The sequence below is a fragment of the Chaetodon auriga genome, chromosome 18, assembly GCF_051107435.1.
Source record: "Chaetodon auriga isolate fChaAug3 chromosome 18, fChaAug3.hap1, whole genome shotgun sequence".
In the NCBI taxonomy this organism is placed as follows: domain Eukaryota; kingdom Metazoa; phylum Chordata; class Actinopteri; order Chaetodontiformes; family Chaetodontidae; genus Chaetodon; species Chaetodon auriga.
Window position 1 is genome coordinate 10,412,172 of NC_135091.1, and position 19,583 is coordinate 10,431,754.

General features: G+C 43.5%; 2 protein-coding genes across 3 annotated transcripts in view; both read right to left on the minus strand.

Annotated features, from left to right (window-relative positions):
- Positions 1–8,129, minus strand: part of nhsl1b (NHS-like 1b) — a 97,711-nt gene extending 89,582 nt beyond the window's left edge. The window contains exon 1 of the mRNA XM_076756237.1: positions 7,629–8,129. Coding sequence (XP_076612352.1) covers positions 7,629–7,947 — 319 coding nt within the window. The 5' untranslated portion in view covers positions 7,948–8,129. The remainder of the gene's footprint in view (positions 1–7,628) is intronic.
- A 3,597-nt stretch (positions 8,130–11,726) lies between these two features.
- On the minus strand, positions 11,727–19,243 carry acbd3 (acyl-Coenzyme A binding domain containing 3). Of its 2 annotated transcripts, none has more exons than XM_076756370.1 (8): positions 18,942–19,243; positions 16,569–16,710; positions 16,182–16,322; positions 15,823–15,981; positions 15,334–15,508; positions 14,830–15,082; positions 13,891–14,178; positions 11,727–12,863 (listed from the first exon to the last, which is right to left on the minus strand). In XM_076756370.1, exons 1-8 carry the CDS (start codon positions 19,207–19,209, stop codon positions 12,649–12,651), a joined length of 1,641 nt encoding a protein of 546 aa, XP_076612485.1. In that variant the 5' UTR covers positions 19,210–19,243; the 3' UTR covers positions 11,727–12,648. The 2 variants fall into 2 exon arrangements, with proteins under 2 accessions (XP_076612485.1, XP_076612486.1); XM_076756371.1 differs by having other exon boundaries at positions 13,891–14,175; positions 18,942–19,226.
- Between the last annotated feature and the right edge of the window lie 340 nt (positions 19,244–19,583).

Genomic DNA, 19,583 nt, shown 5'->3' on the forward strand with positions numbered 1-19,583 from the left:
ACCTAATGAAAAGTTATGAAGCGCTTCAACAGGTTTGCTATGTACAGTTGCGCTGTAGTTGATATAACCACCCATGTTGAACCCCTGTGACACCCTGTGCTGAATCCATTTATAACAACTGCAAACATGGGTTTTTCCCAAGATGTTGCTTTGTGTGAAAGGGGTATATCAATATCAACCATACAGCAGCTGCCATTGTGTTGTGGGTTCAGTGGATAACTGTCATGAAAAGCCTAAACATACAATTAGCAGCACAGGTGCTAAAGGAAAAAGGGTAAATCTGAAAAGTTTATAAAAATATAATTTAAGTACAACAAGTTTGTTGGCTGACAAACAACGCAAAACAAGGCAAGAGGCTGTAAGTGTGACAGTGAGCATCACACCCACACAGATGCAAACAACCTCTAACGAAAGCTGCTTGAAAACAGCTGGGAAGATGAAGTTGCATGTCTCACTGCTGGCGTGACCTAAATTACACTGCCAAACTGGCCGCGAGGATGCTGTTGTGTGAACATCTGTGATTTTTACCTGACCATCATTAGTGAACTGACAATCATTAAGTAACATTATCTGAACACAAAGCAGATCAAATGCAGCAGTGCTGATCTGATCGTTCTGCACCTTGAAATTAATTATGGTAGTTCCAGACTGTTTCAACAAGTGTGCAAAACACTGCTACAGGCAATGTTTACTGCCTCACTGCAGAATCAAAGTAATAACGCTGCCATAGTGCATGGTGTATCAGTTCTTTAGCAGGTATCTACACCGCAATCAAATTGCCAAGAATAAAGACCTGAGAGGCAGCTAACGGACAAAGGCACATACTAGATTTTTAATGGTACCATTAGGCCTTTATTGTAGACTTCTGTGGATTGAAACTGACATGTATTACTCATAAATATTGTGTTGTCTCTCATTTTTGCATGACATGGCTTTATCTACAAGCAGTTGGAGACTGTAGCTGTACTACTCAGCCCTCCTGACTCCCTTGTAATTCAGACAATGACATGAAAAACAACAGACACCAACAACATCCCTGCAGTTTCCTTCACTTTCTGAGTGATCAGATATGTGTAAACTAGCACATATTCATACCACTATGAACTATGATAATACGCCAATTATAGTATTACCTCAATCTGGTTAATCACACTCAGCAGGCTGTGGTGGGTGTGTAATTGCAGGATATGGATGGAGCACACATGCAAGGAGATCTTGATTTTAAAAAAATGCTTAGATGGAGGAAGAGTAAGAAGGTAGAGGGAGAGAGATAGAAAAGAGACATACAGAGCAAGACAAAACATGTATTAAAAGAGAAACAAAGAGTGAGGCAAAGATGAAGGGCGAGCAGGGGCCTTGTCTTTGTTGTGGTCAGCGTGGCAGTATGAGGGCTGACATCAAAGTGCAGAGGATGGACAGAGATGAGAGAGGAAAGGTCTGGGAGCCATATGAAACAACAGGAAGAGAGAAAGGCAGAGAAATATAGGACAGGGAGTAAGGGAGAGGGGAGAGAGGAAGAGAGTTTAAAACAGAGGAAAGAGGGAGGGAAAGCTGAGGCAAAAAAAAGGGAGAGTGACTGACAATGGAATATGCTGGAGCATCATGTCACATCTGTGCAGACTCAGATAAACAGCCACATACGTATGCTAAACATAAGCTGTGAAAGTGTTTTGTCAGATGTTGTGTAAGAATATACAATCTCTCTGAAGGCACATTTGGTTCTTTTTAATTTGCCCAGTCAAACGCAGGGGAGCAAGGCCGAGCACAGGCTCATCTGTTCTCAACAGATTTCACCTAAGCACTGCTGTCAGTTTAGCTCTTGTTTGGCTCTCCAGAGGAAATACAACTGGACTGAACATCTGGCTATTGGTAACACTTTTTCTCCAAAACAATAGCTGTGTAAAATCGGGACTGAACTCGGCTTGAACTCTGCAATTACACTCTTCAACTGCACCTTTCTTCAACGTGTGCAGTAATGGAATAAATCAGTTGTGATGCAGTTAATGCAAAATCCACAAGCAAATGCAAAGAAATGGGCACGTACCATACATTATATACTCAATATTCCTGCAGTGCTACAATACTAACATGTAGAAATTTGCTAAACACTTCTAGGGTACTAAATTCCATGTTTGTGTGCATGCAGCTAACAAATGTGTAACCATCCAAGAGATGGAGGGGTGTCCATCTCTGGATCCTCCTCCAAGCACAGGTCATGACAGTGGGAATTAAATCTTGCTCATCTCCCTGCTGGCTGGTTAAACCCTGGATTACCCTGCAGCACCCACAACTGCCAACTTGCCAACCTGCAAGGCCTGCATCTGGCTCCTCTGAGTGTATGAACACGGCACGTGTGTGTGGACAGCCATGATTAAATCTTCACAGAGACTTTATGCTGTGTAGGGGAAACCACGTCTGAGCCATGCACCACCGGTTCAAGGGTGTTTTTAGTGGGCAAGAGGTTTAGACAGTAGAGGTGCAGATCATAAAGCAGCATCTGTTCCTACATTGCAAGTAATATTCCATGACACATTCAGCATTTTATATTAGTAAATCAGGAGGCTCCCATGACTTGTCTTTTGCCCAGAAAATTTCAACGTACTATGTACAAAACTAACCATGAAATGTGAAAAAGAGATGAACATGGCATGAAATAAGCGATAAAATAAAGTCATCTGGTATTCACTGCCTTCCTATCAGTTGGCACAAGCTTAACACGACTGCTCAAACACACACAGTCAGACATACACACCTCTAAATTTAGCCATTTTCTTATTAACTTTACTGTCTCATACCATCGAGAGCAAATCCGCCGATTTAGTTTTATTCAGCAGAAGAACTGTCAGACGGCGCTGAGTAGAGGCAGCTGGAGTTGGGACATCACATGTGAAGATCAACAAGTATTTTCTGGCAATGCTGGCAGACTGCAAGGGCATGTGTGCATACATACAAAAAGACAAAGGTTTAAGAACAACACTTGCATTCATCAGTCATCTCCCCCTCGTATTTTCACTCCCTAACACTCCTCTGTGCCTGCGCCATGGCTGCGACTACATCCTGGGCAGTCTGCAGAGAGGCGTGAGAGAGGGCGGCTGCATGTATACACACATTCACTAAGTCCAAGTCAGATGCAGTTCAATGGCTATATCCCTCCACTTCCTGGAAAGCTACAGCCCTTTCCCACTCTTTTTCCCTATTTTTCTCTCACTTCTTCTTCTGTCTCTGTGCCTCCCGACCCGTCTCTTTTGTTCCCCATGGGACCAGGTCGACCTCTAGAACCAGGCCAGGCTCCTTTCACTAAAACGAACCCTGTGGGAACTGACTTGTGGATTCTGGCTGCGTAATGACTGCTCTCTATCAATGAATGGGGGGGAACATGGCAGGCCAGAGTGAATAGTGACGAGAGGGAATTGAGGTGGGATACACTGAGGGTGCATGTGTGTGTGTGTGTGTGTGTGGCAAACAGGAAAAGAAGACATTTAAAAACAATAAACAGTAATTAGTTTATGTAGGCATGGGTGCGCTTTGTTATTCTTTGTCATGTGATAAGGGGCACAACTGGGATCTCACTCAGTCAGTTCAGTTTCACTGTCGTTATCGTCACTACCGGGTTGAACTTCTATACAAAAACACTGATGGCTGGCGGGCCAGCCGCCTGAGCCAGTATGTCCATCAACAAACAAGCCAAGTGTGTATGTGGCCATGCACACACTGGTCCTTGAGCAGCACTTGATAATAGCAACACACACTAAACATGATAGCATGCAACAGTAGAAAGATCGCGGGGCAAAGACATACATCTATAAATAACAGGGATGTGGGGAGGACTGCACAGGCATTTTACATGCATGTCTATGACAGGAGGATTTACTGTGGACATTAGCAAGTCGGACAGAAACATGTCCAATCCAAATTATCTTTTCTTGCTCAGTGTGTCTGTCTGTGTGTGTGTGTCTCTATTTGAGAGCCCTACAGCTGCAGGTAGCTCATGGGCATCAAGATATCTGACAGGGAGCCCCTAAGTCTCTTCTAACTCCAATTAACCTTCACGAGATCGACCCACTTTCCACATTAAAATAGCGTACTCCCTATTCAACGCAGTGCTATATTTGGCAGTGGGGACTTAGTGTTTAACACACTTCACGTAAAAATCAAAGTTGTGACATGTCACTGGGTGAGGCTAGTAAGTCCCCCATCAAAGGCCCTTTACACTGTGGAAGTTTGGTCTGTCCCAGAAAATTTTTTACAATTTTGAGACAAATGTGGTTAAATCTCTGGTCATCAATCAAAAGCAGTGGTCTTAGTTAGTAAGCTTTGGAAATAAAAAACAGGCTGCATCAGAGTTCAGGCAGTGTCAGACATTCTGGACCAGCAATCTAGCGTAACGCTATGTCTTTACACATGTTGCCCTCTTTTCCCATACTCTCTGCGTCAACATTATGGTAAAAGCTTGTTTAGTGTTTTGCTATTTTCATAACATAAGAGTGCCCACAATGGATGACGCAAATTGATGTTGTTTTTTCCTATTTACATTGTAGCTCTATGATTCAATGGGCTTTCATTCCACAATCTGACATGTTTCAAATATCATACTGTCTGGTATACACAGGGGCCAAGACTTTCTCATATCTTCCTGAAACAGTCAGACATGGAATGATCATAAATTATTCAAGACCATAAATCCCTTTCCCTACTATGGACACAACGGCAAGGCCATGCAGAGTCTACCTGAGAGCTATTGACCTTTAGCATGAGATATCTGATAACATTTTCAAAAAGTCCTGTCAGTTCTTATACAGACAAAGTTGTTTTATTTGGAAATTTGTATCACAACATTTCTCCTCTTAACTACAAATGACCAGCACCTACAATCCTCTTCCCATATTCAGACAGCATGACATTACCATGGGTGCAACTTGGGACTGTACACAGTGCACCCTTGTTTGTCTGTGTCTGAATTTAATGGTCCTGTCATTGTCCCAGTCATCTGAATGTCATAAATTGATCAGGGTGTGGCAGTAGCAATGTGTCTGACCGTGAAATTTATTGTCTATCCAACACTACTAAGCCCTTATGGTTTGTCAAACAATATGCATCTGTTGCCAACAGTTGACATCAGTAGATGTCAGCCATAGCTGAGCTGAGCTGAGCTGACCCTTGTTGGCCTGCAGCAGAAACCCAAACCAGGCTAACCAGACTTTGCTTAAACTCTGGACTCTGAAGTGTCAGATGTTCCCCTCTGAGGCTGGAGAGAATGACCTCCGACCTGGTGACCAGTACACTTCAGCACAAATGGATTAACAGTGACGTGAGACAGTCAAAATACACACCGAGAGGAAGATCCCATTTGCCTATCATGTCCCTGTTTAAACTGCCCCTGATGATTTGACTGCGTAGCAAACAGCAGAACGAGATACTACACACACACAGTCACTACACCCTTCCCTCAGTGTCAGTCCCCCAGCATGTAGGGCCCCCTCTTTTTGCCCCTCACCAGTAATATGATCCAACTCTGACCTGAGGTTCGAGTAAGAATCCTGACCCACAGTGGTCGAAGACAACAGAGTGAGCGGTCACAGTTAAATGCTTACATGCAAAATTTTACATGAATTATGCCACACATGCCTTTGAGAGCAGGTCAAATGCCTGATCTCATGAAATTTAAGGTTAAAAAACAGTGAAAAAAAGCAGTGAGGTGTGTTTATTACTACAGTGTAAAACACTGAGTAAGAGAAAGCTGCAAAACACTATTATCTGTCAATGGATGATTTGTTTCTGCATCATATATTGATTTTCATTCAAATACCCAGTCAAAACAACTCCACCAGCTGTTCTGCATGATGACGTATTAAATTTCATCACTCTCCTCCTGGAGGAATGCTGGAGGGCACTTTACAAGACATATTTCAAAGACAGGTGTTTGTGTGGAAAGAGCTAGCGTTATTAATCTGAATTCAGTGCTTCTGTACATCCACTGTTGGCCTTGGGGCTGTGTGGGAGCTGGCAACTACAGATCCCTCAGCAACACACCGCATTCCAGTCTACTCTCTCACACCTCCACTGAATGACTGAGAGCATGGCCTAAATGGATCTCGGCTTTAAGAAGGAACTCCCAGCCCCACCTAGGAAACCATGAGACTTCGAACAGGTACAGATAATAGCAGCTGTCGAGTCATGCCATGCAATAACACAGGGGATTAGTTAAATGTCTGGTAGCGATCATGTAGCAGGTACCCCCTAAACACAGCTTGTGTGTGTGTGTGTGTGTGTGTGTGTACACGCACGCACGTGTTGACACACACACACACACACACACACACACACACACTCCATTGCTCATCATACATCACATTCGCTTGTCTGGGAACTGTCTGCTCAGCTTATCATTTCTCTGCAACCAGTTTTTGAATGTGTGTGTGTGTGTGTGTGTGTGTGTGTGTGTGTGTGTGTGTGTGAGGGAGACAGAAAGAGAGTGAGTGAGTGAGTCACAGTCAGACACAACACTGGGTGAATAGATAGGAGGAAAGACAGTAAAAAGGAAACAAAAGCTCATGACTCAGAACTTAAAATCCTCCTACCTCATCAATGCTCAGAGGAACTTGGGCTGCTCTTTTGCAAAATCTTTGTGAGGCAAATGACATAAAACAAAGAAGCCATACAGCAAATCAATGGGAAACACGATCCCTTAACTACTATGTTTATATACAGTACCCCATAACAACCTATTAAATAGGATGCCGGGGTGTGAACAAGCAGACATGTGTTCACTCAAAGGCTCTGCTACAGGTCTGTATTGGAGCAGACAAAATGACAGGCTGATCAATCATTTTGAGCTAGCACTGTCGCCATAGTATTATCCAAAGTCTGAGTTAATATATAACCGCTGTGCTTGAGACTACAGGGTAGCAAAAACAATTCACAAAACACCTAAAAATAGCGCAGGCTCCAGCAAAGTAAACTGACTTCCCATTTATCTTTGAGTTGACCAACTTTGTTTACATGTATAAAACAGCAAGAAGACATGCGTTGCAAGCCTGCCTCCTGTGATCACTGTGTCCTTTGAAGACCTGAAACACAGATGGTGGGTGCGTTGAGAGAGATCCGTCATTTCTGACAGGACTCAACACTCCTATTAACATAAGACAACATACTCAAGATAAACAAAGGCATGAGTCCGGGAGACACCAGTCCCTCTGGTCAGTGGTTCCTTCACGTGGACAAAATGTGACAGTCACCTTGGCCCTGACCAGCATCTCTCCACACCAATGATTATGTTGCTACGACAGAGCAGCACAAGTCCAAAAGAAAGACACGTCTCCAGACACACACCATTCAAGGTCAGACTTCTGAAATGAAAACTCACTTTTATATCCTCTCAGATATCTCTGTGAAATAAATAAATATCCATCTGTGGTGAGAAATCATAGCGCCACGGTGCCATGTATGTACATTCATGATACAGATATTACATGTCCATGGCTCTAGATTAGAAGTTTACAGCCCTCTGGTTTTACTACAATATTACTACAGTAATACTGTGGGGACAGAAATTCACAGATACAGGCATACCCTCGCTCTCATACTTCAGACTCTCGTTGCAAACTAAGTCACCAGCACTGCAAACTTACGGATTTTGATTTTCCTGGGATCAAACTTGTGGATTTCACCCTGCAGACTTTGGAGCCGTCCCTGGATCCTGCGGGATCTCCTGAACACCATGCCTGCCTCCATCTCGATGCCCAGGAAGATGTCGCTGGCATGTCGCGAAAGGTCGGAAAGTTGGTGAATTATGCTGGTCAGTGTATGACAGCTAACCTCATCCAAGGACGAGAACAAAACGGGTTTTCGCAGTTTGCGTCTCCCGTTTTCCTCCGCCGGCGTCCGGCCATCCCTCGCCGATAACCTGCTAACGCGCCGCGGCTCGATGCTCCTCTGATGGAAGGGCATATTTATATCATACTAAATAACTCCAGCGGGACCGAAAAATGTTCACGCAAAAAACCTTACAGCTTTAAAACAAGTCCAAGACGTACTGCCGTCCTATGGCTGCTATCATTTGCGAGTCAATATAACCCTTCAATCCCGCCATATTTTTGTTTTTCAAAGCAAGGGACTTTGTACTGCTGTACACTGGAGACGTTGCCTCCCAAAGTCTATTCAAATTCAACCAGACAGAGTGCAGGCTGGAGAGAGAAGGGGAAAAAAACACAAGGAAAAGTAGGAAAAAGTACAAATAAAAACCCGGAAAACACTACAACCACCTGTGGCAACTGGAATCGGAGCCGCATACGGAGAGGAGGTCTACCTGCCTCCCTTCGAAGTCAGTGCGTCGGTCTGATGGAAAACCTGGACTGGATTTCTTCCAAACGGAGACGGAGGGACTGAGGCTGCCGTCAAGCTGAAAAGTTACAAGAAATCACACTACAATCAGTGTTTTATTCAACTATGTCTTAAAATAATCATTAGCTATTACTCTTTATTTTATGGCAATAGACAGAGAGAATGAAACAGAGGATAATACTTAACCAAATTCTTTAATTCACTTTTAATGATCTTATTGGAGTAATGTTACATTACCAAATTAAGCACAAATTCAGTTAATAGGTTCGGGCAAGTTAATGAACTCTGAATTAATTTAATAGATCAACATGAAATAGCCTAATAAGCTCATACAAAACCAAAGGCAGAAAGCAATAACAGTGTCTTCACTTCTGTCAACGCCTAAAACTCATACTTATATTTATTTAGATAAGATTTTTTTAGAAGAATAATTGAACTTAATTAAACTGAGAAACAATGACATGAAAATGACCTGTTCCTGTAATGGTGTGACGCTACAGTTAGCTAACCTGCCGTTAGCCAAGTTACTGAGTAGCTTCCTTGAATTATGTTAGCTTACATAATAAACGTAATGCTAAGTTATTTAGCCAGCCAGTTAGTTTAAGTTAATAAGTATTTACAGCTACCAGCAAAAATCCGACAGGTGTGGGGATTATCGTTATTATCTGGTGACTCCTAAACTGCTTGTGAAATGTTTGTTTTCTGCTATTTTAGTTATGACCAATGACACAACCAAATGGCTACTGACAAGTTAAGCTAAATTAGCTAGCTAGCTAAATAACAAAATGCGTATGTAACATTAGCCAACAATTCGTCGTTAGCGTCTTTATTTCAAACAAAGCACATGTTAGTTGTTTGCTCATACCTTTTAAAATAACCACTGGAAACCCCATTCTCTGAACACTTGTCTCTGATTTATGTCCTCTTTGTGTGTACAAGGCATGTTTGTCCAGCGCCTGTGTCATGTCCACCGCCTGGCATTCCCACCGTTCCTCTTTAAATTCCCAAGAGCAAACCCTCATCATTGATAGCATACCATTTACCCAGCTCAGCTTCAGTTCACAACATTCTTTTGAAAGTCTGGCTAACAATGTCCAGTTGGCAAAACGTGTCTGTAGTATTTAATGTGCCCCCTGGTGTCTTCAAGTGAACACAGCAACTTCAAGGGTGCCTCTACTGCGACGCTCCAGTCATGTACTCCCACTATCCATGTTTGGACATTACTCAACTACCTGCAGATCTTTACTGTTGCTCTCCTGCTGGTATGTGCACTGCAAGAGCTACCCAACATAGAAGTGTAAAAGGCTGACACAGCTGTCCCTTACATCCCATCATGCAAAACATAGATTATCCTTGTTACGCATGAGTAACATCCGCACTTGTCCTTCCCTCTGCGCAAAACGTGTTTGGCAGGAAAGCAGCATGAGCATGACACATTCACCGCTGGTGGAAAAAGGAACAAGTTAATACTATTCTGTTGTTTCAAGGCCATTTTTTGGTGTGCTCACATTCCCAACGCGGCTGCTGCCTCCTTCTTCTGTTTGAATGTCAAATGTCAAATCCCAAAAAGGTGGGTAAAATAAATGACACAGCATGCGATAACTTGCTAATCCTTTTTGACATATACTCAGTTGAAAACAGTACAAACAGATGATTGCAACTTCTATGGAATCAGGTTTTAGTCGTTAGTTTAAGACGTGGCAAGGCAGGGAGAGCACAGGTGGATCTAATGATAATGAGGATGGCTCCGTCCAATTTAAAAGTCCCAATAAGGAATGCAGGCTTAATTAATGTTACTGATTACACCTGTTGTCTGTCAGGATGTCTGCTGAAAAAATGTCTGTCAGGAGCAACATAAGTAATTTGCTGTATCTGTTTTGAGGCAGTGAATGAATGAAGTAAGAAAAGTAGACAAAACTATCCAATTCTAGAGATGAACATAAGTTTAATCAAGATTAAATATATGCCCAAAAAGATCTTGCAACTCATAAGAGATTCAAACAAATCAAAACAATACAAAAAAGATGAGTTTTTCTGTCTGTCATGTCAGTGGACTCTTACAATTTAATGTTTCCTACGAGTTTTGGACTTTCATTCGGGGTAAAATGTATACATATATCTCATTCACCATATTTTACAGTGCATTGATTCTCAAAGCCATAGCCTTCTTCCACATCGAAAAAACCCATACATAAAGTCGTTTATAGAATTATTTACATACAAGGCTTGAACATGTCCGCTCAAACCATTTGGTGAGCAGTAAGAAACTTGAGAAAAACAAACATCACACTTCAGAACAGATGGGAACTTTCTTCGACTTTATGGCTCGGTTAAGCCATGAGTAGTGACATTTTGTTACACAATTCACTGAATGGATAAGAGGCAGAAGTGGCCTCTAATTAAATAATATGATGAACTGACGCCACTCAGCTAGGACATTGGAGGATTACTCAACTTGCAGGCCATTCCGCCTCTGTGTCTTCAAAGTTTGGTTGCATACACACATAAAAATGTACAAATACAGCTCAGTGAGTGAACAAGTGAAACCCCGTAATGCACCTATGTGGTTGGTACACACAGCATGCATATGCGGTGTGAAACTGAACAACAATGAATCTAAATTATGGCGGCAAATTAACTTAAAACAAAACAAAAAAAAAAAGTTGAATACATTTAGATGTCACAACTGAGTTAGTAAGCAACCACGTCACCCAGGACACAAAATGAGTCTACGTAATCGGTTTATTCACCTTATTTGAGATGATCATTTGAGTTAATTCAACCAGGAGGAAAACTGCAACTCGGTATTTTGTGTTATGGATTTTTGATTTCTGAGAGCTGCAGGGATGTAACAGCGCATCATGGCCTCCTAAACAGAATTTTTTATTGTTAGGTGTGTGTGTGTGTGTGTGTCAAATCTGAGTACAGCATCGGCAAACACACAGGACGATGAACATAAAAACCTCCCGGGTGGTATTAACATACATCTGTCTTAATACTAGCACCTTTTTTCTTGATTCTTCATAAAGAACTGATGAGAAAGGGGCAGTTGACTTAATGTCGCGTGGTTTAACCTCAGAAACAGGAACACTGCTGTAAAGAAGTGCTGAGGCAACTGCTGGAAGGTGGAACAAACTGAAACAGCATCACACAGATAAGTATATCTGTGGAAGAAAGAGAGAGAATATGTTTATTCGGTGACTTGTTTTCAGACTTCTTGTATGATGCACTGACTTTATGAAGCCAGAAGGCTCACAACCACATTTTTTAATGTGCATGTTCTTGTATTCTCTCTCCCTTAACACTTCATTTGGAGCTCACCTAAACCATGGAATGACTTCTTGCCTGTCCTTCATAGATTTTGCCAGTAGACTCCTTTATTAAAAAAAAAAAAAAAAACACTACTTCTGGTGCACTCTGTCAATCAGATTATATCAAGAAATAAAAGGTGAAAGACAGGCTGGTTTTGTGTGGTAATGAGCCAAAAAAGCACTTTTTCCACCACATCATCCTGTCAGATCTTCATCTGCGCACTGTGGCTCGGGAAAGGAATAACACACTACTGCTTTGCACCAAAAAGAATGATTACGTTTTTGTGCACTGGTGTGTGTGTGTGTGTGTGTGTGTGTGTGTGTGTGTGTGTGTGTGTGTGTGTGTGTGTGTGAGACTTGGCAAAGACCAGAAGCTCTCCGCAGAACAGAAACCATAGTGTTATTAAGTACATCTGCCATATAATTTCATTTTCAACATTGTGTTCTTGTGGGATAAACAACCACCATTACTACCAAACAGGAAACAGTTGGCTCACAGAATGCCGGACTCGCCGGGTTTCCGTGAAAGCGTCACTCGGGGCAGAAGCAGCCACAAGGCCACGTTGGACAGTATTGGGTTGGGGTGGTGACAGAAGAGGAGCCCAGGGTGAAAAGTGGCAGAACACAATATGAGAGCAAAGTCCTACAGCTTTGTCTATGTGAGCGCAGCAAGGACAGGTGGTGAATATACAACAGGAATACACACTCCTCTTCCAAGGACTCGATGACAGGCTCTAGCATGGGTGTGTCTTGGGGCACGCATACACATACAGTACATACATATTAGTCCAATCTCCAAACATGGGCTCCAGATGTGTCTTTGTCACCCTCTGGTGGTTTTGTCCAGAATAGATCTGATATCATTTCTCCCTCACAGGAGCACACACATACAGGCCGTCATCGCACAAATCTCCACCTACACACAAACACACACGCACATACATACATACATATGAACACACACACTCCTTGGCTCCCCCTGTGTCTGTATTCAGGCTTATCTGGTGTAGTAGACTCTGTAGTAAACACTCTTGGAGCGCCAGAGCGAATAGGAGTTGTCAAACTTGAGCAGGTAGACTCCGCGGCCTGGGTACTGGTGGCTGCCGGCGTACACCTCCTCGTGACAGTCTCGCCGGTACACCGGCACAATCTCATCCACCTGGGGCTTCCCTGCCTCCTTCTTCGCCTTCTCCTCCTCATTGGGAGGATCACCTGTATCAGATTGAAGCAGGAGGGAATCACCAGTGAGTCTCGTCTTCACTGTAATTATGCGATGTTATCATTAACCCTGATACTATGGAGTTGCATTTGTGCCTCAGTCCTGAGCACACGGTGGGATCATTTAATCATTCTATTTGAGGAAACAAAAATTCTATCTATTCTGCACTAAGGAATAAGGCAGCCTCTTATTTATGGGGTCAAATTTTGAATAAAACTTTACTACCAAGCAGATACAAAATGTATATAACAACATGTGACACAATCCCCTGTGCAAAACACACAGTGTTGTTATTCTAAATATACATACACAACTGCTACTACACCTTCAGAGGTCAGGTTTAGAAGGGCTGGCATATTAAGCTTTTATAGTTAACTAACAAAACCATGCAAATTCCACTGCACAATATTGCCTTATTATTGCCTAGAATTCATTCTATTCACACGACTGCTCTGGTTTCCACCAAAGAACACAAGCAAGACTTCCTCTGCCCCCTGAAGTGTTTAACTATGGTGTAGGCAAGATTCTTTAGATAAGAATAAAATTTCATCCATGCAACCAGTTATTTGTCTCTCCACTGGCCTGTGAGTAAAGCAACATTCCTACTCAAAGCAACTGTGTCTGCAGCAAAGATGGAAGATTAAAAGCCACCACGACTTGGCTTATCATTTAATAGCTGAATATGTGGTATCCACAGCAAATGGTAAAGAGGGTAATCATGATTCATCTACAATATCTTATGTCCAACAGTGAGACTAAGAACAGCTTGCAAAGTTCCATTTTCAATTCTTGGAAAATAGTCTGTTTTGCATCTTTTGTGTTTACATAATCATGAACATATTACAGTTGGAAAGCTGACACCCACACACAACATCACAGTCAGTAAAACTGACTTTTCAAACACTGTTTTTGTATTGAAACAACCATCACAGCCGGCTCTAGCATTGCTTCCACACCTGCAAATATTTCTATCAAAAACAATGCAGGCTTACTCACACAGACTTCCCACCCACACCTCACCTTCTTCATCCTCGTCCTCATCACTGGACTCCGACACATGCACGCTGACCGAAGCAGAGGCGGCATCCGTCCACTCGAAAAACACCCCGAATCCGATGTCATAATAGTCCGTGGCAAACTCCCAGAACAGGTACGAGCCCTCCTCGTGGGTGGGGACACGCACTGTCACCACCTCGCCACGCCCCACCGTGATCACGCTATCTGCGTCCTGCCGGATTTTCTCCTTGAAGTCTTTGATCTGCGGCCGTGTCCACATGGAGGGCGCAGCTATGACTGGTGGGGAGTCTGCTGTGATCAAAGGACAAGAGACTTTTTACAACCTGTTGTAAAAATGTGCAATATAATCTGCGGGTGCAGGTTTCCAATAAGGAAAGAAACATAACATTCTTATTTCCTAATAAGTTAATTCCTGCCAGCATGCAGAGACTGAAAGCACAACTAGCTCAGCTAACACATGTCGTCAGTATATGTGTGCCACAGAGAGAAAGAGAGAGAGACAGCATGCACGCGTACATGTTGTTTTTTTGCATACCGGGCTATCTATCCATCTTTCCTCAAAGCACTACTCTGAGAGCGAGCAGCCAGCCACAGTGGATTCATTTGTTTGAGGATGTATGTTTTGGAATCAGACCAAGGCCTTGTTCACTTCTGTACTCTACAGTAAGCAGAACGTGCGGATGGATGATACCTAAACCAGCAGACTATCATGTATCACTTGTTCCAGCTCTTCTCCTGCCTGCCCTCCGGGTCACATCAACAAGGACACAGCAGTTTAGAATCAGGTTTCAGTTCTGGTCTAAAGCTTTGTTTGTTTGACAGAGAGTCCCCCTCCTCTGCCCTGTAACCATTCGCTGCACAGTTGGGAAAATGTAGATTCTATCTGCATGAAGTCAACTTGAGTAGTTTTTGTTTCTTAAGCAAGATAAGCAGCCCACCAACCTAACAAAGGCCCGTTCTCTGAGACCTCCTCCGCCGGCTCGGGCTCTGGTTCCCGGTCCATGCTCTCCGAGTACGAGTCCGACTGGCCTCCATTGACCTGGGGGGCTTCCTCTCCAGCAGGCGGTGAGGCTGCACATAATGGTCCTGCTGCTGAGGCGGCGATGGGTTCGCCACTGTTGAAGCTGCCAGATTCCAGGGTGCCCTGCACCATCAAATCAGCCTGCTGCTGCTGCTGCTGCTTCTGTAAGGCCGCCTGGGAGCAAAGCAAGACAACACAGAGTTAAAACATTAAAGACCAAACTACAATGTGAGGCTACACCATAATGGTTAAATTTGTTATCCTGATGAGTTTGCTCAATACGGAGCTCATCACAATGAAGCATGATGATTTGAGGAGCTTATTTTTTTGTTGCAAAAACACCTAAGCTTAATATTTTCTTACTTAATACTTAAAATAAGAATCAATCAGTGTCAGTCCCTCCCTCTGTGAGCGCTGCATGCTACCTGTTGCTGGGCCAGCTGGACCTGGTAGAGCTGCTGCATGTACTGCTGGTAGTGCTGCTCCTGGAGCTGTCGGATGAGGCCCAGCTGTTGCTCTGGGCTGTTGGGGTATTGCTGAGCAGCATACTGTTGGAACTGCACTGCCGTCTGCGCATTCAGTGCCGCCATTATCTGTTGTCTGGGACACAGAACACAGGAGGAGAGTTGGTGAGGAAGGAAATAGAGGAAATGGAGAGGAGAAAATGTTGGACAGCGGAAAGTTTGAGGGGTTTTAACATAGAGTGAAGAGTCATAGTGAGTACGAAGACTGTCCTCTGAGCTCTGACCCCGCTAAAGTGCAATGATTACCCTGCTCCAGGACTGAAAAGACCTACAGATATCAATGTCAGGGGAGTGTGATGATCATGCAGAAGTCATGCTGAAGACAAATCGATGCACTGCAAGCCTAAGCACATTATGCAGAGACACACAGAGGGACACGGACACACATACTTCTGCTGCTCAACCCGTAGCCTCTCCTCCTCAGCCTGCCTCCTCTCCTCTTCCTCTCTCCTCAGCCTTTCCTCCTCCTCGAGCCTCCGTCTCTCCTCCTCCTGCCTTTGTCGCTCCCTCTCCTCCTCCTCCTGCCGCTGACGCTCCTCCTCTTCTTTCCTGGGGTACAGCGAAAAGGATGGAGATGGAAAATGGTTAATTTCCTTAAAAGACATCATACAACACCAGTCCACAAATGTCCAATATTTCCCCTGCTGTTTCAGTTTTTGCTGGCTGTATATAGGACAAACGGAGACAGAGTCTGTATTTAGACACCGCGGCAGAGGGATCTCTCTCAGGGGAAACAATGAGCACTTTACCTTTTCCTCTCCTGCTCCTCCCTTTCGATCTTGTGTGACGTGATGTAAGGAGCAAAGAGGTTACAGCACTTGTTCAGCAACTTGACAAACTCCACCATGGCCTCCTCCCTCTCCATGTTACCCAGGGAGGCCCACTCTTTTCTGCACACAGAGCGAAAATGGAGGTGAAGATGGATAATACAGGCAGCTGGGCAAAGCAAGTACTTTTTGACTTCTTTTTAGATGCTATTGTATTACAATGAGAAAACTAGGGAAATTCAAAATCGGTCACACTGACATGAATGGAGAGGCGCGCGTGCGTATTTCCTGAAAAACAGCAAAAAAAATGCGGGAACGTCTGCCAAAATTCAAAGATCACGTGCACATACAGATGTTTGCTGGGGTTACCTGCGGTCGTTGCCCAGGACATCAAAGAAGCCGACCTCCGGTGAAGCATCGGGATTATAAGGGCCCAGTAACACCTGTTTGTGCAGAGCCACCAGTCGCAGCTTCTCCTCGTAGGTCGGGTGGAAGGCCTTTCCGTCTTTATCTGAGAGCAGCAATGCAGAGGCAGCGAGTTTGGATTTATTTGTATTTTATGTCCTGTGGTGAAAAGTGCTTGTGAATACTACAATACACCTTTGAGTCTTAGTACAACGTGGTAGTAGAAACAGTAGTGGCACACAGGATGTCATGTTTTTGGTCCAAGACTGTAGAGTTTATGAGAATTACTGTGCCGATTGGAGCCATTCTCCTTTTAAAAGACCATGGACACTCAATAACTTAATAACAACCTCATGGGACTTTAATCCTACTGAAATGTGCTCCATCAGAGGTGAAGCAAGAATCAGATTTATGTATACGTGTTACGCAATTAGGCCGAACCCTCGCCAGACTAGAAATACATGACTGACAATACAAAGCATAGATTATTATTGCACAGAATGCCAACCAGGCTCAAACCTGTTTGCACAGTCATCACATGTGCTTTGTTTTAGTAGACAGTACAAATGGCCAGAAGGAAAATGCTTCAGTGCATTTCCAAAGTAACAACTGTCCACAACTTTTGTTAAAGGCAAGGTGAAGAAGACGCTGTATATTTCTTACATTTCTTCAAAAGGCCGACAAATTAGATCTGAAAAACGGGTGCAGTTTGGACACGCTGTGTGGTTTTCACATGTATTACTTAGTGAGACTGACAAAACTCAAACAGGGCTGTGGTTTTGAAGTTAAAGATTTCATAGCTTGTACTGGAAAAATACACTTGTCAGGCTGCCATTAGAGAGCAAAGTACGGGATGTTTACATGATGACTCTCATGTTGATGGTGTCTTAAAGGTGATCCTACTACAGTTGTAAGTAAAGTAAAGTAAAGTAATGGCTACTAAGGGTAAGTTTCTACACCTGTTAGTGTTTGATTGTAATTAGTGTGTCTGTATAAATAGTCATATGAGTTTCTTAGCTCTCGAGAGACCCCTGCACATTTCATCCAGGGCTGCACTGATTTTGCTGGAAAGTGAGCAGCAGGCAAAGCAAAATAAATGTGAAATGACCTGAATGAAATGGCAGATGAACTTTAGAAATCAGGAAACTTAAACAAAAAAGTATCCAGAGTTTTGAAAATGTCAATCAGTAACTGACAAAGAACTGGAAAATTAGGGGTTCTGTTGGTACCAAGACGCGGTCACATAGACAAACAAAGAAAAAAAACACTGTTGCTGTTTCAAGATGCTCAAGAAGGAGGTGCTTGAATGAACAAGGGCTGCAAGGTCAAGTCCTGCCAACGCCATAAAACAGCCTGCTTACAATGTGCCAAACAGCACCAAGACAAGCCTCAAAACTTCTGCAACAAAGTCACTTGAAGTGATAAGACCCAAACATTTATTTTATGGTCACAGCCAAAGAAAAGATGGAGCACATCTTGCAAATTCTTCCAGGAGTATGTAAAGTCATGAGCACAGCCGTACAGTAGTTCAGGTACTCCAGTTTATATGCATGGAAACAAATATGAGTAATCCACCTGTGCGTTATCTTGGATTTCCTGTTGGTGGAGGAACGGCAGGGAGTGGTACAGTATGGACAGGAGCCACCGGATTGGCTGTAAAACATGCTAGCGGTCACACAACCCTGTCAGGGCCGAGAACGTGGATCAGGAAGCACTCTGAACCGGTTTTAACAACATCGATATGACTCTATGGTTCTTTCTCATCCTCTAAATTAATTCCTTCAACACAGCAGGATCTCTTTTTTTAATCAGGGAAAGATCTGCGTAAGCTTCTGACACACAGCCGCAGCCGTGGAGGGGCAGGGCGTTTTTAAAGCTCCCAAACAAATCATAATAAGCCACCATGCAGTTATGATGGATGGACATTACAACTCTTTAGCTGATGGGGCAGTCGCATAACGTACGAGTCAGGTTATTCTGTTCAAGCCCATAGACAGGTAGCCAGGGGAGAGACAGCACCAGCAAACAGCCGGAGGAAAACGTCCTCGGCCACACAGAGAGACAGACGGACAACTCGGAAGTGTCGGGCTTGTTTTCCAGCCAGCTAATGGCTTGTTAGCGGTGTTGGCTACTCGTTAGCTATGTAGCTAATATAGCTAATGTACTGTTGCGGCTGACAGCAGCAGCCCCCGGCGGTGACAGCTAACAGCTAACGTTAGCAGACTGCTTGCTAACCTCAGTGTCCGGGGAACGACGTGTGTCACCATTTAACGGTCGGTTCGGAAGATAGTTGTTTCTGTGCGTCAAAGCTGTGCGATTACAACAAACGTAAAATACCTTTGAAGAATTTAAGGCCCATTCCATACAGCTCTTGCAAAGGAAAGCCCCATTTCCTCTCTATCGCAGATTTGCCAGACTCTCCATCTTCGCCTTCAGCGGCACCCGACGTATCGGTCCCGGGTTCCGCGGGCTCGGGGTACGGCTCTTCGACCTGGCTCTGCTCGCCCTCCGGATCGGGACTGAGGGTGAGGCCATCGATGGAAACTTCGAGCCGGCTGGAAGTAGCACTGTCGAGGTCGCCGCTCTGAACCTCTGTCGCCATCATGTAGACTGTCAGCTGAAGCAGCCACGTACCTACTTCCGTTTAGACTTGGCGGAAGTTCCGGGAGATTTTTTTTTTCCGATGTAAATAATGACGAAGCTTTAACGATATCATTATTTGTTTGTTTGTTTGTTTTCTATTTTGTATTATTATTATTATTATTATTATTATTATTATTATTATTAGTAGTACTAGTAGTAGTAGTAGTAGTAGTAGTAGTAGTAGTATGTATGTATGTATGTATGTATGTATGTATGTATGTATGTATGTATGTATTTATTTATTTATTACAGAACTTAGTGTTTTAACACTTTGGACTGTTATTGAGTTTTTCGATATTTTGTTAGATTTTGAGAAAGACATTCTTGTGGCATTTT

What these genes read in the sequence shown, in the direction of transcription:
- acbd3 (XM_076756370.1), bottom strand. Translation starts at nt 19,209, where the DNA reads ATGATGGCGACAGAGGTTCAGAGCGGCGACCTCGACAGTGCTACTTCC. An exon ending in GGGCCTTAAATTCTTCAAAG is followed by an intron (nt 16,711 to 18,941) that starts GTATTTTACGTT and finishes TGCTGCTCTCAG; the next exon opens with ATAAAGACGGAAAGGCCTTC. An exon ending in AGAGAACGGGCCTTTGTTAG is followed by an intron (nt 14,179 to 14,829) that starts GTTGGTGGGCTG and finishes CTTTGATCACAG; the next exon opens with CAGACTCCCCACCAGTCATA.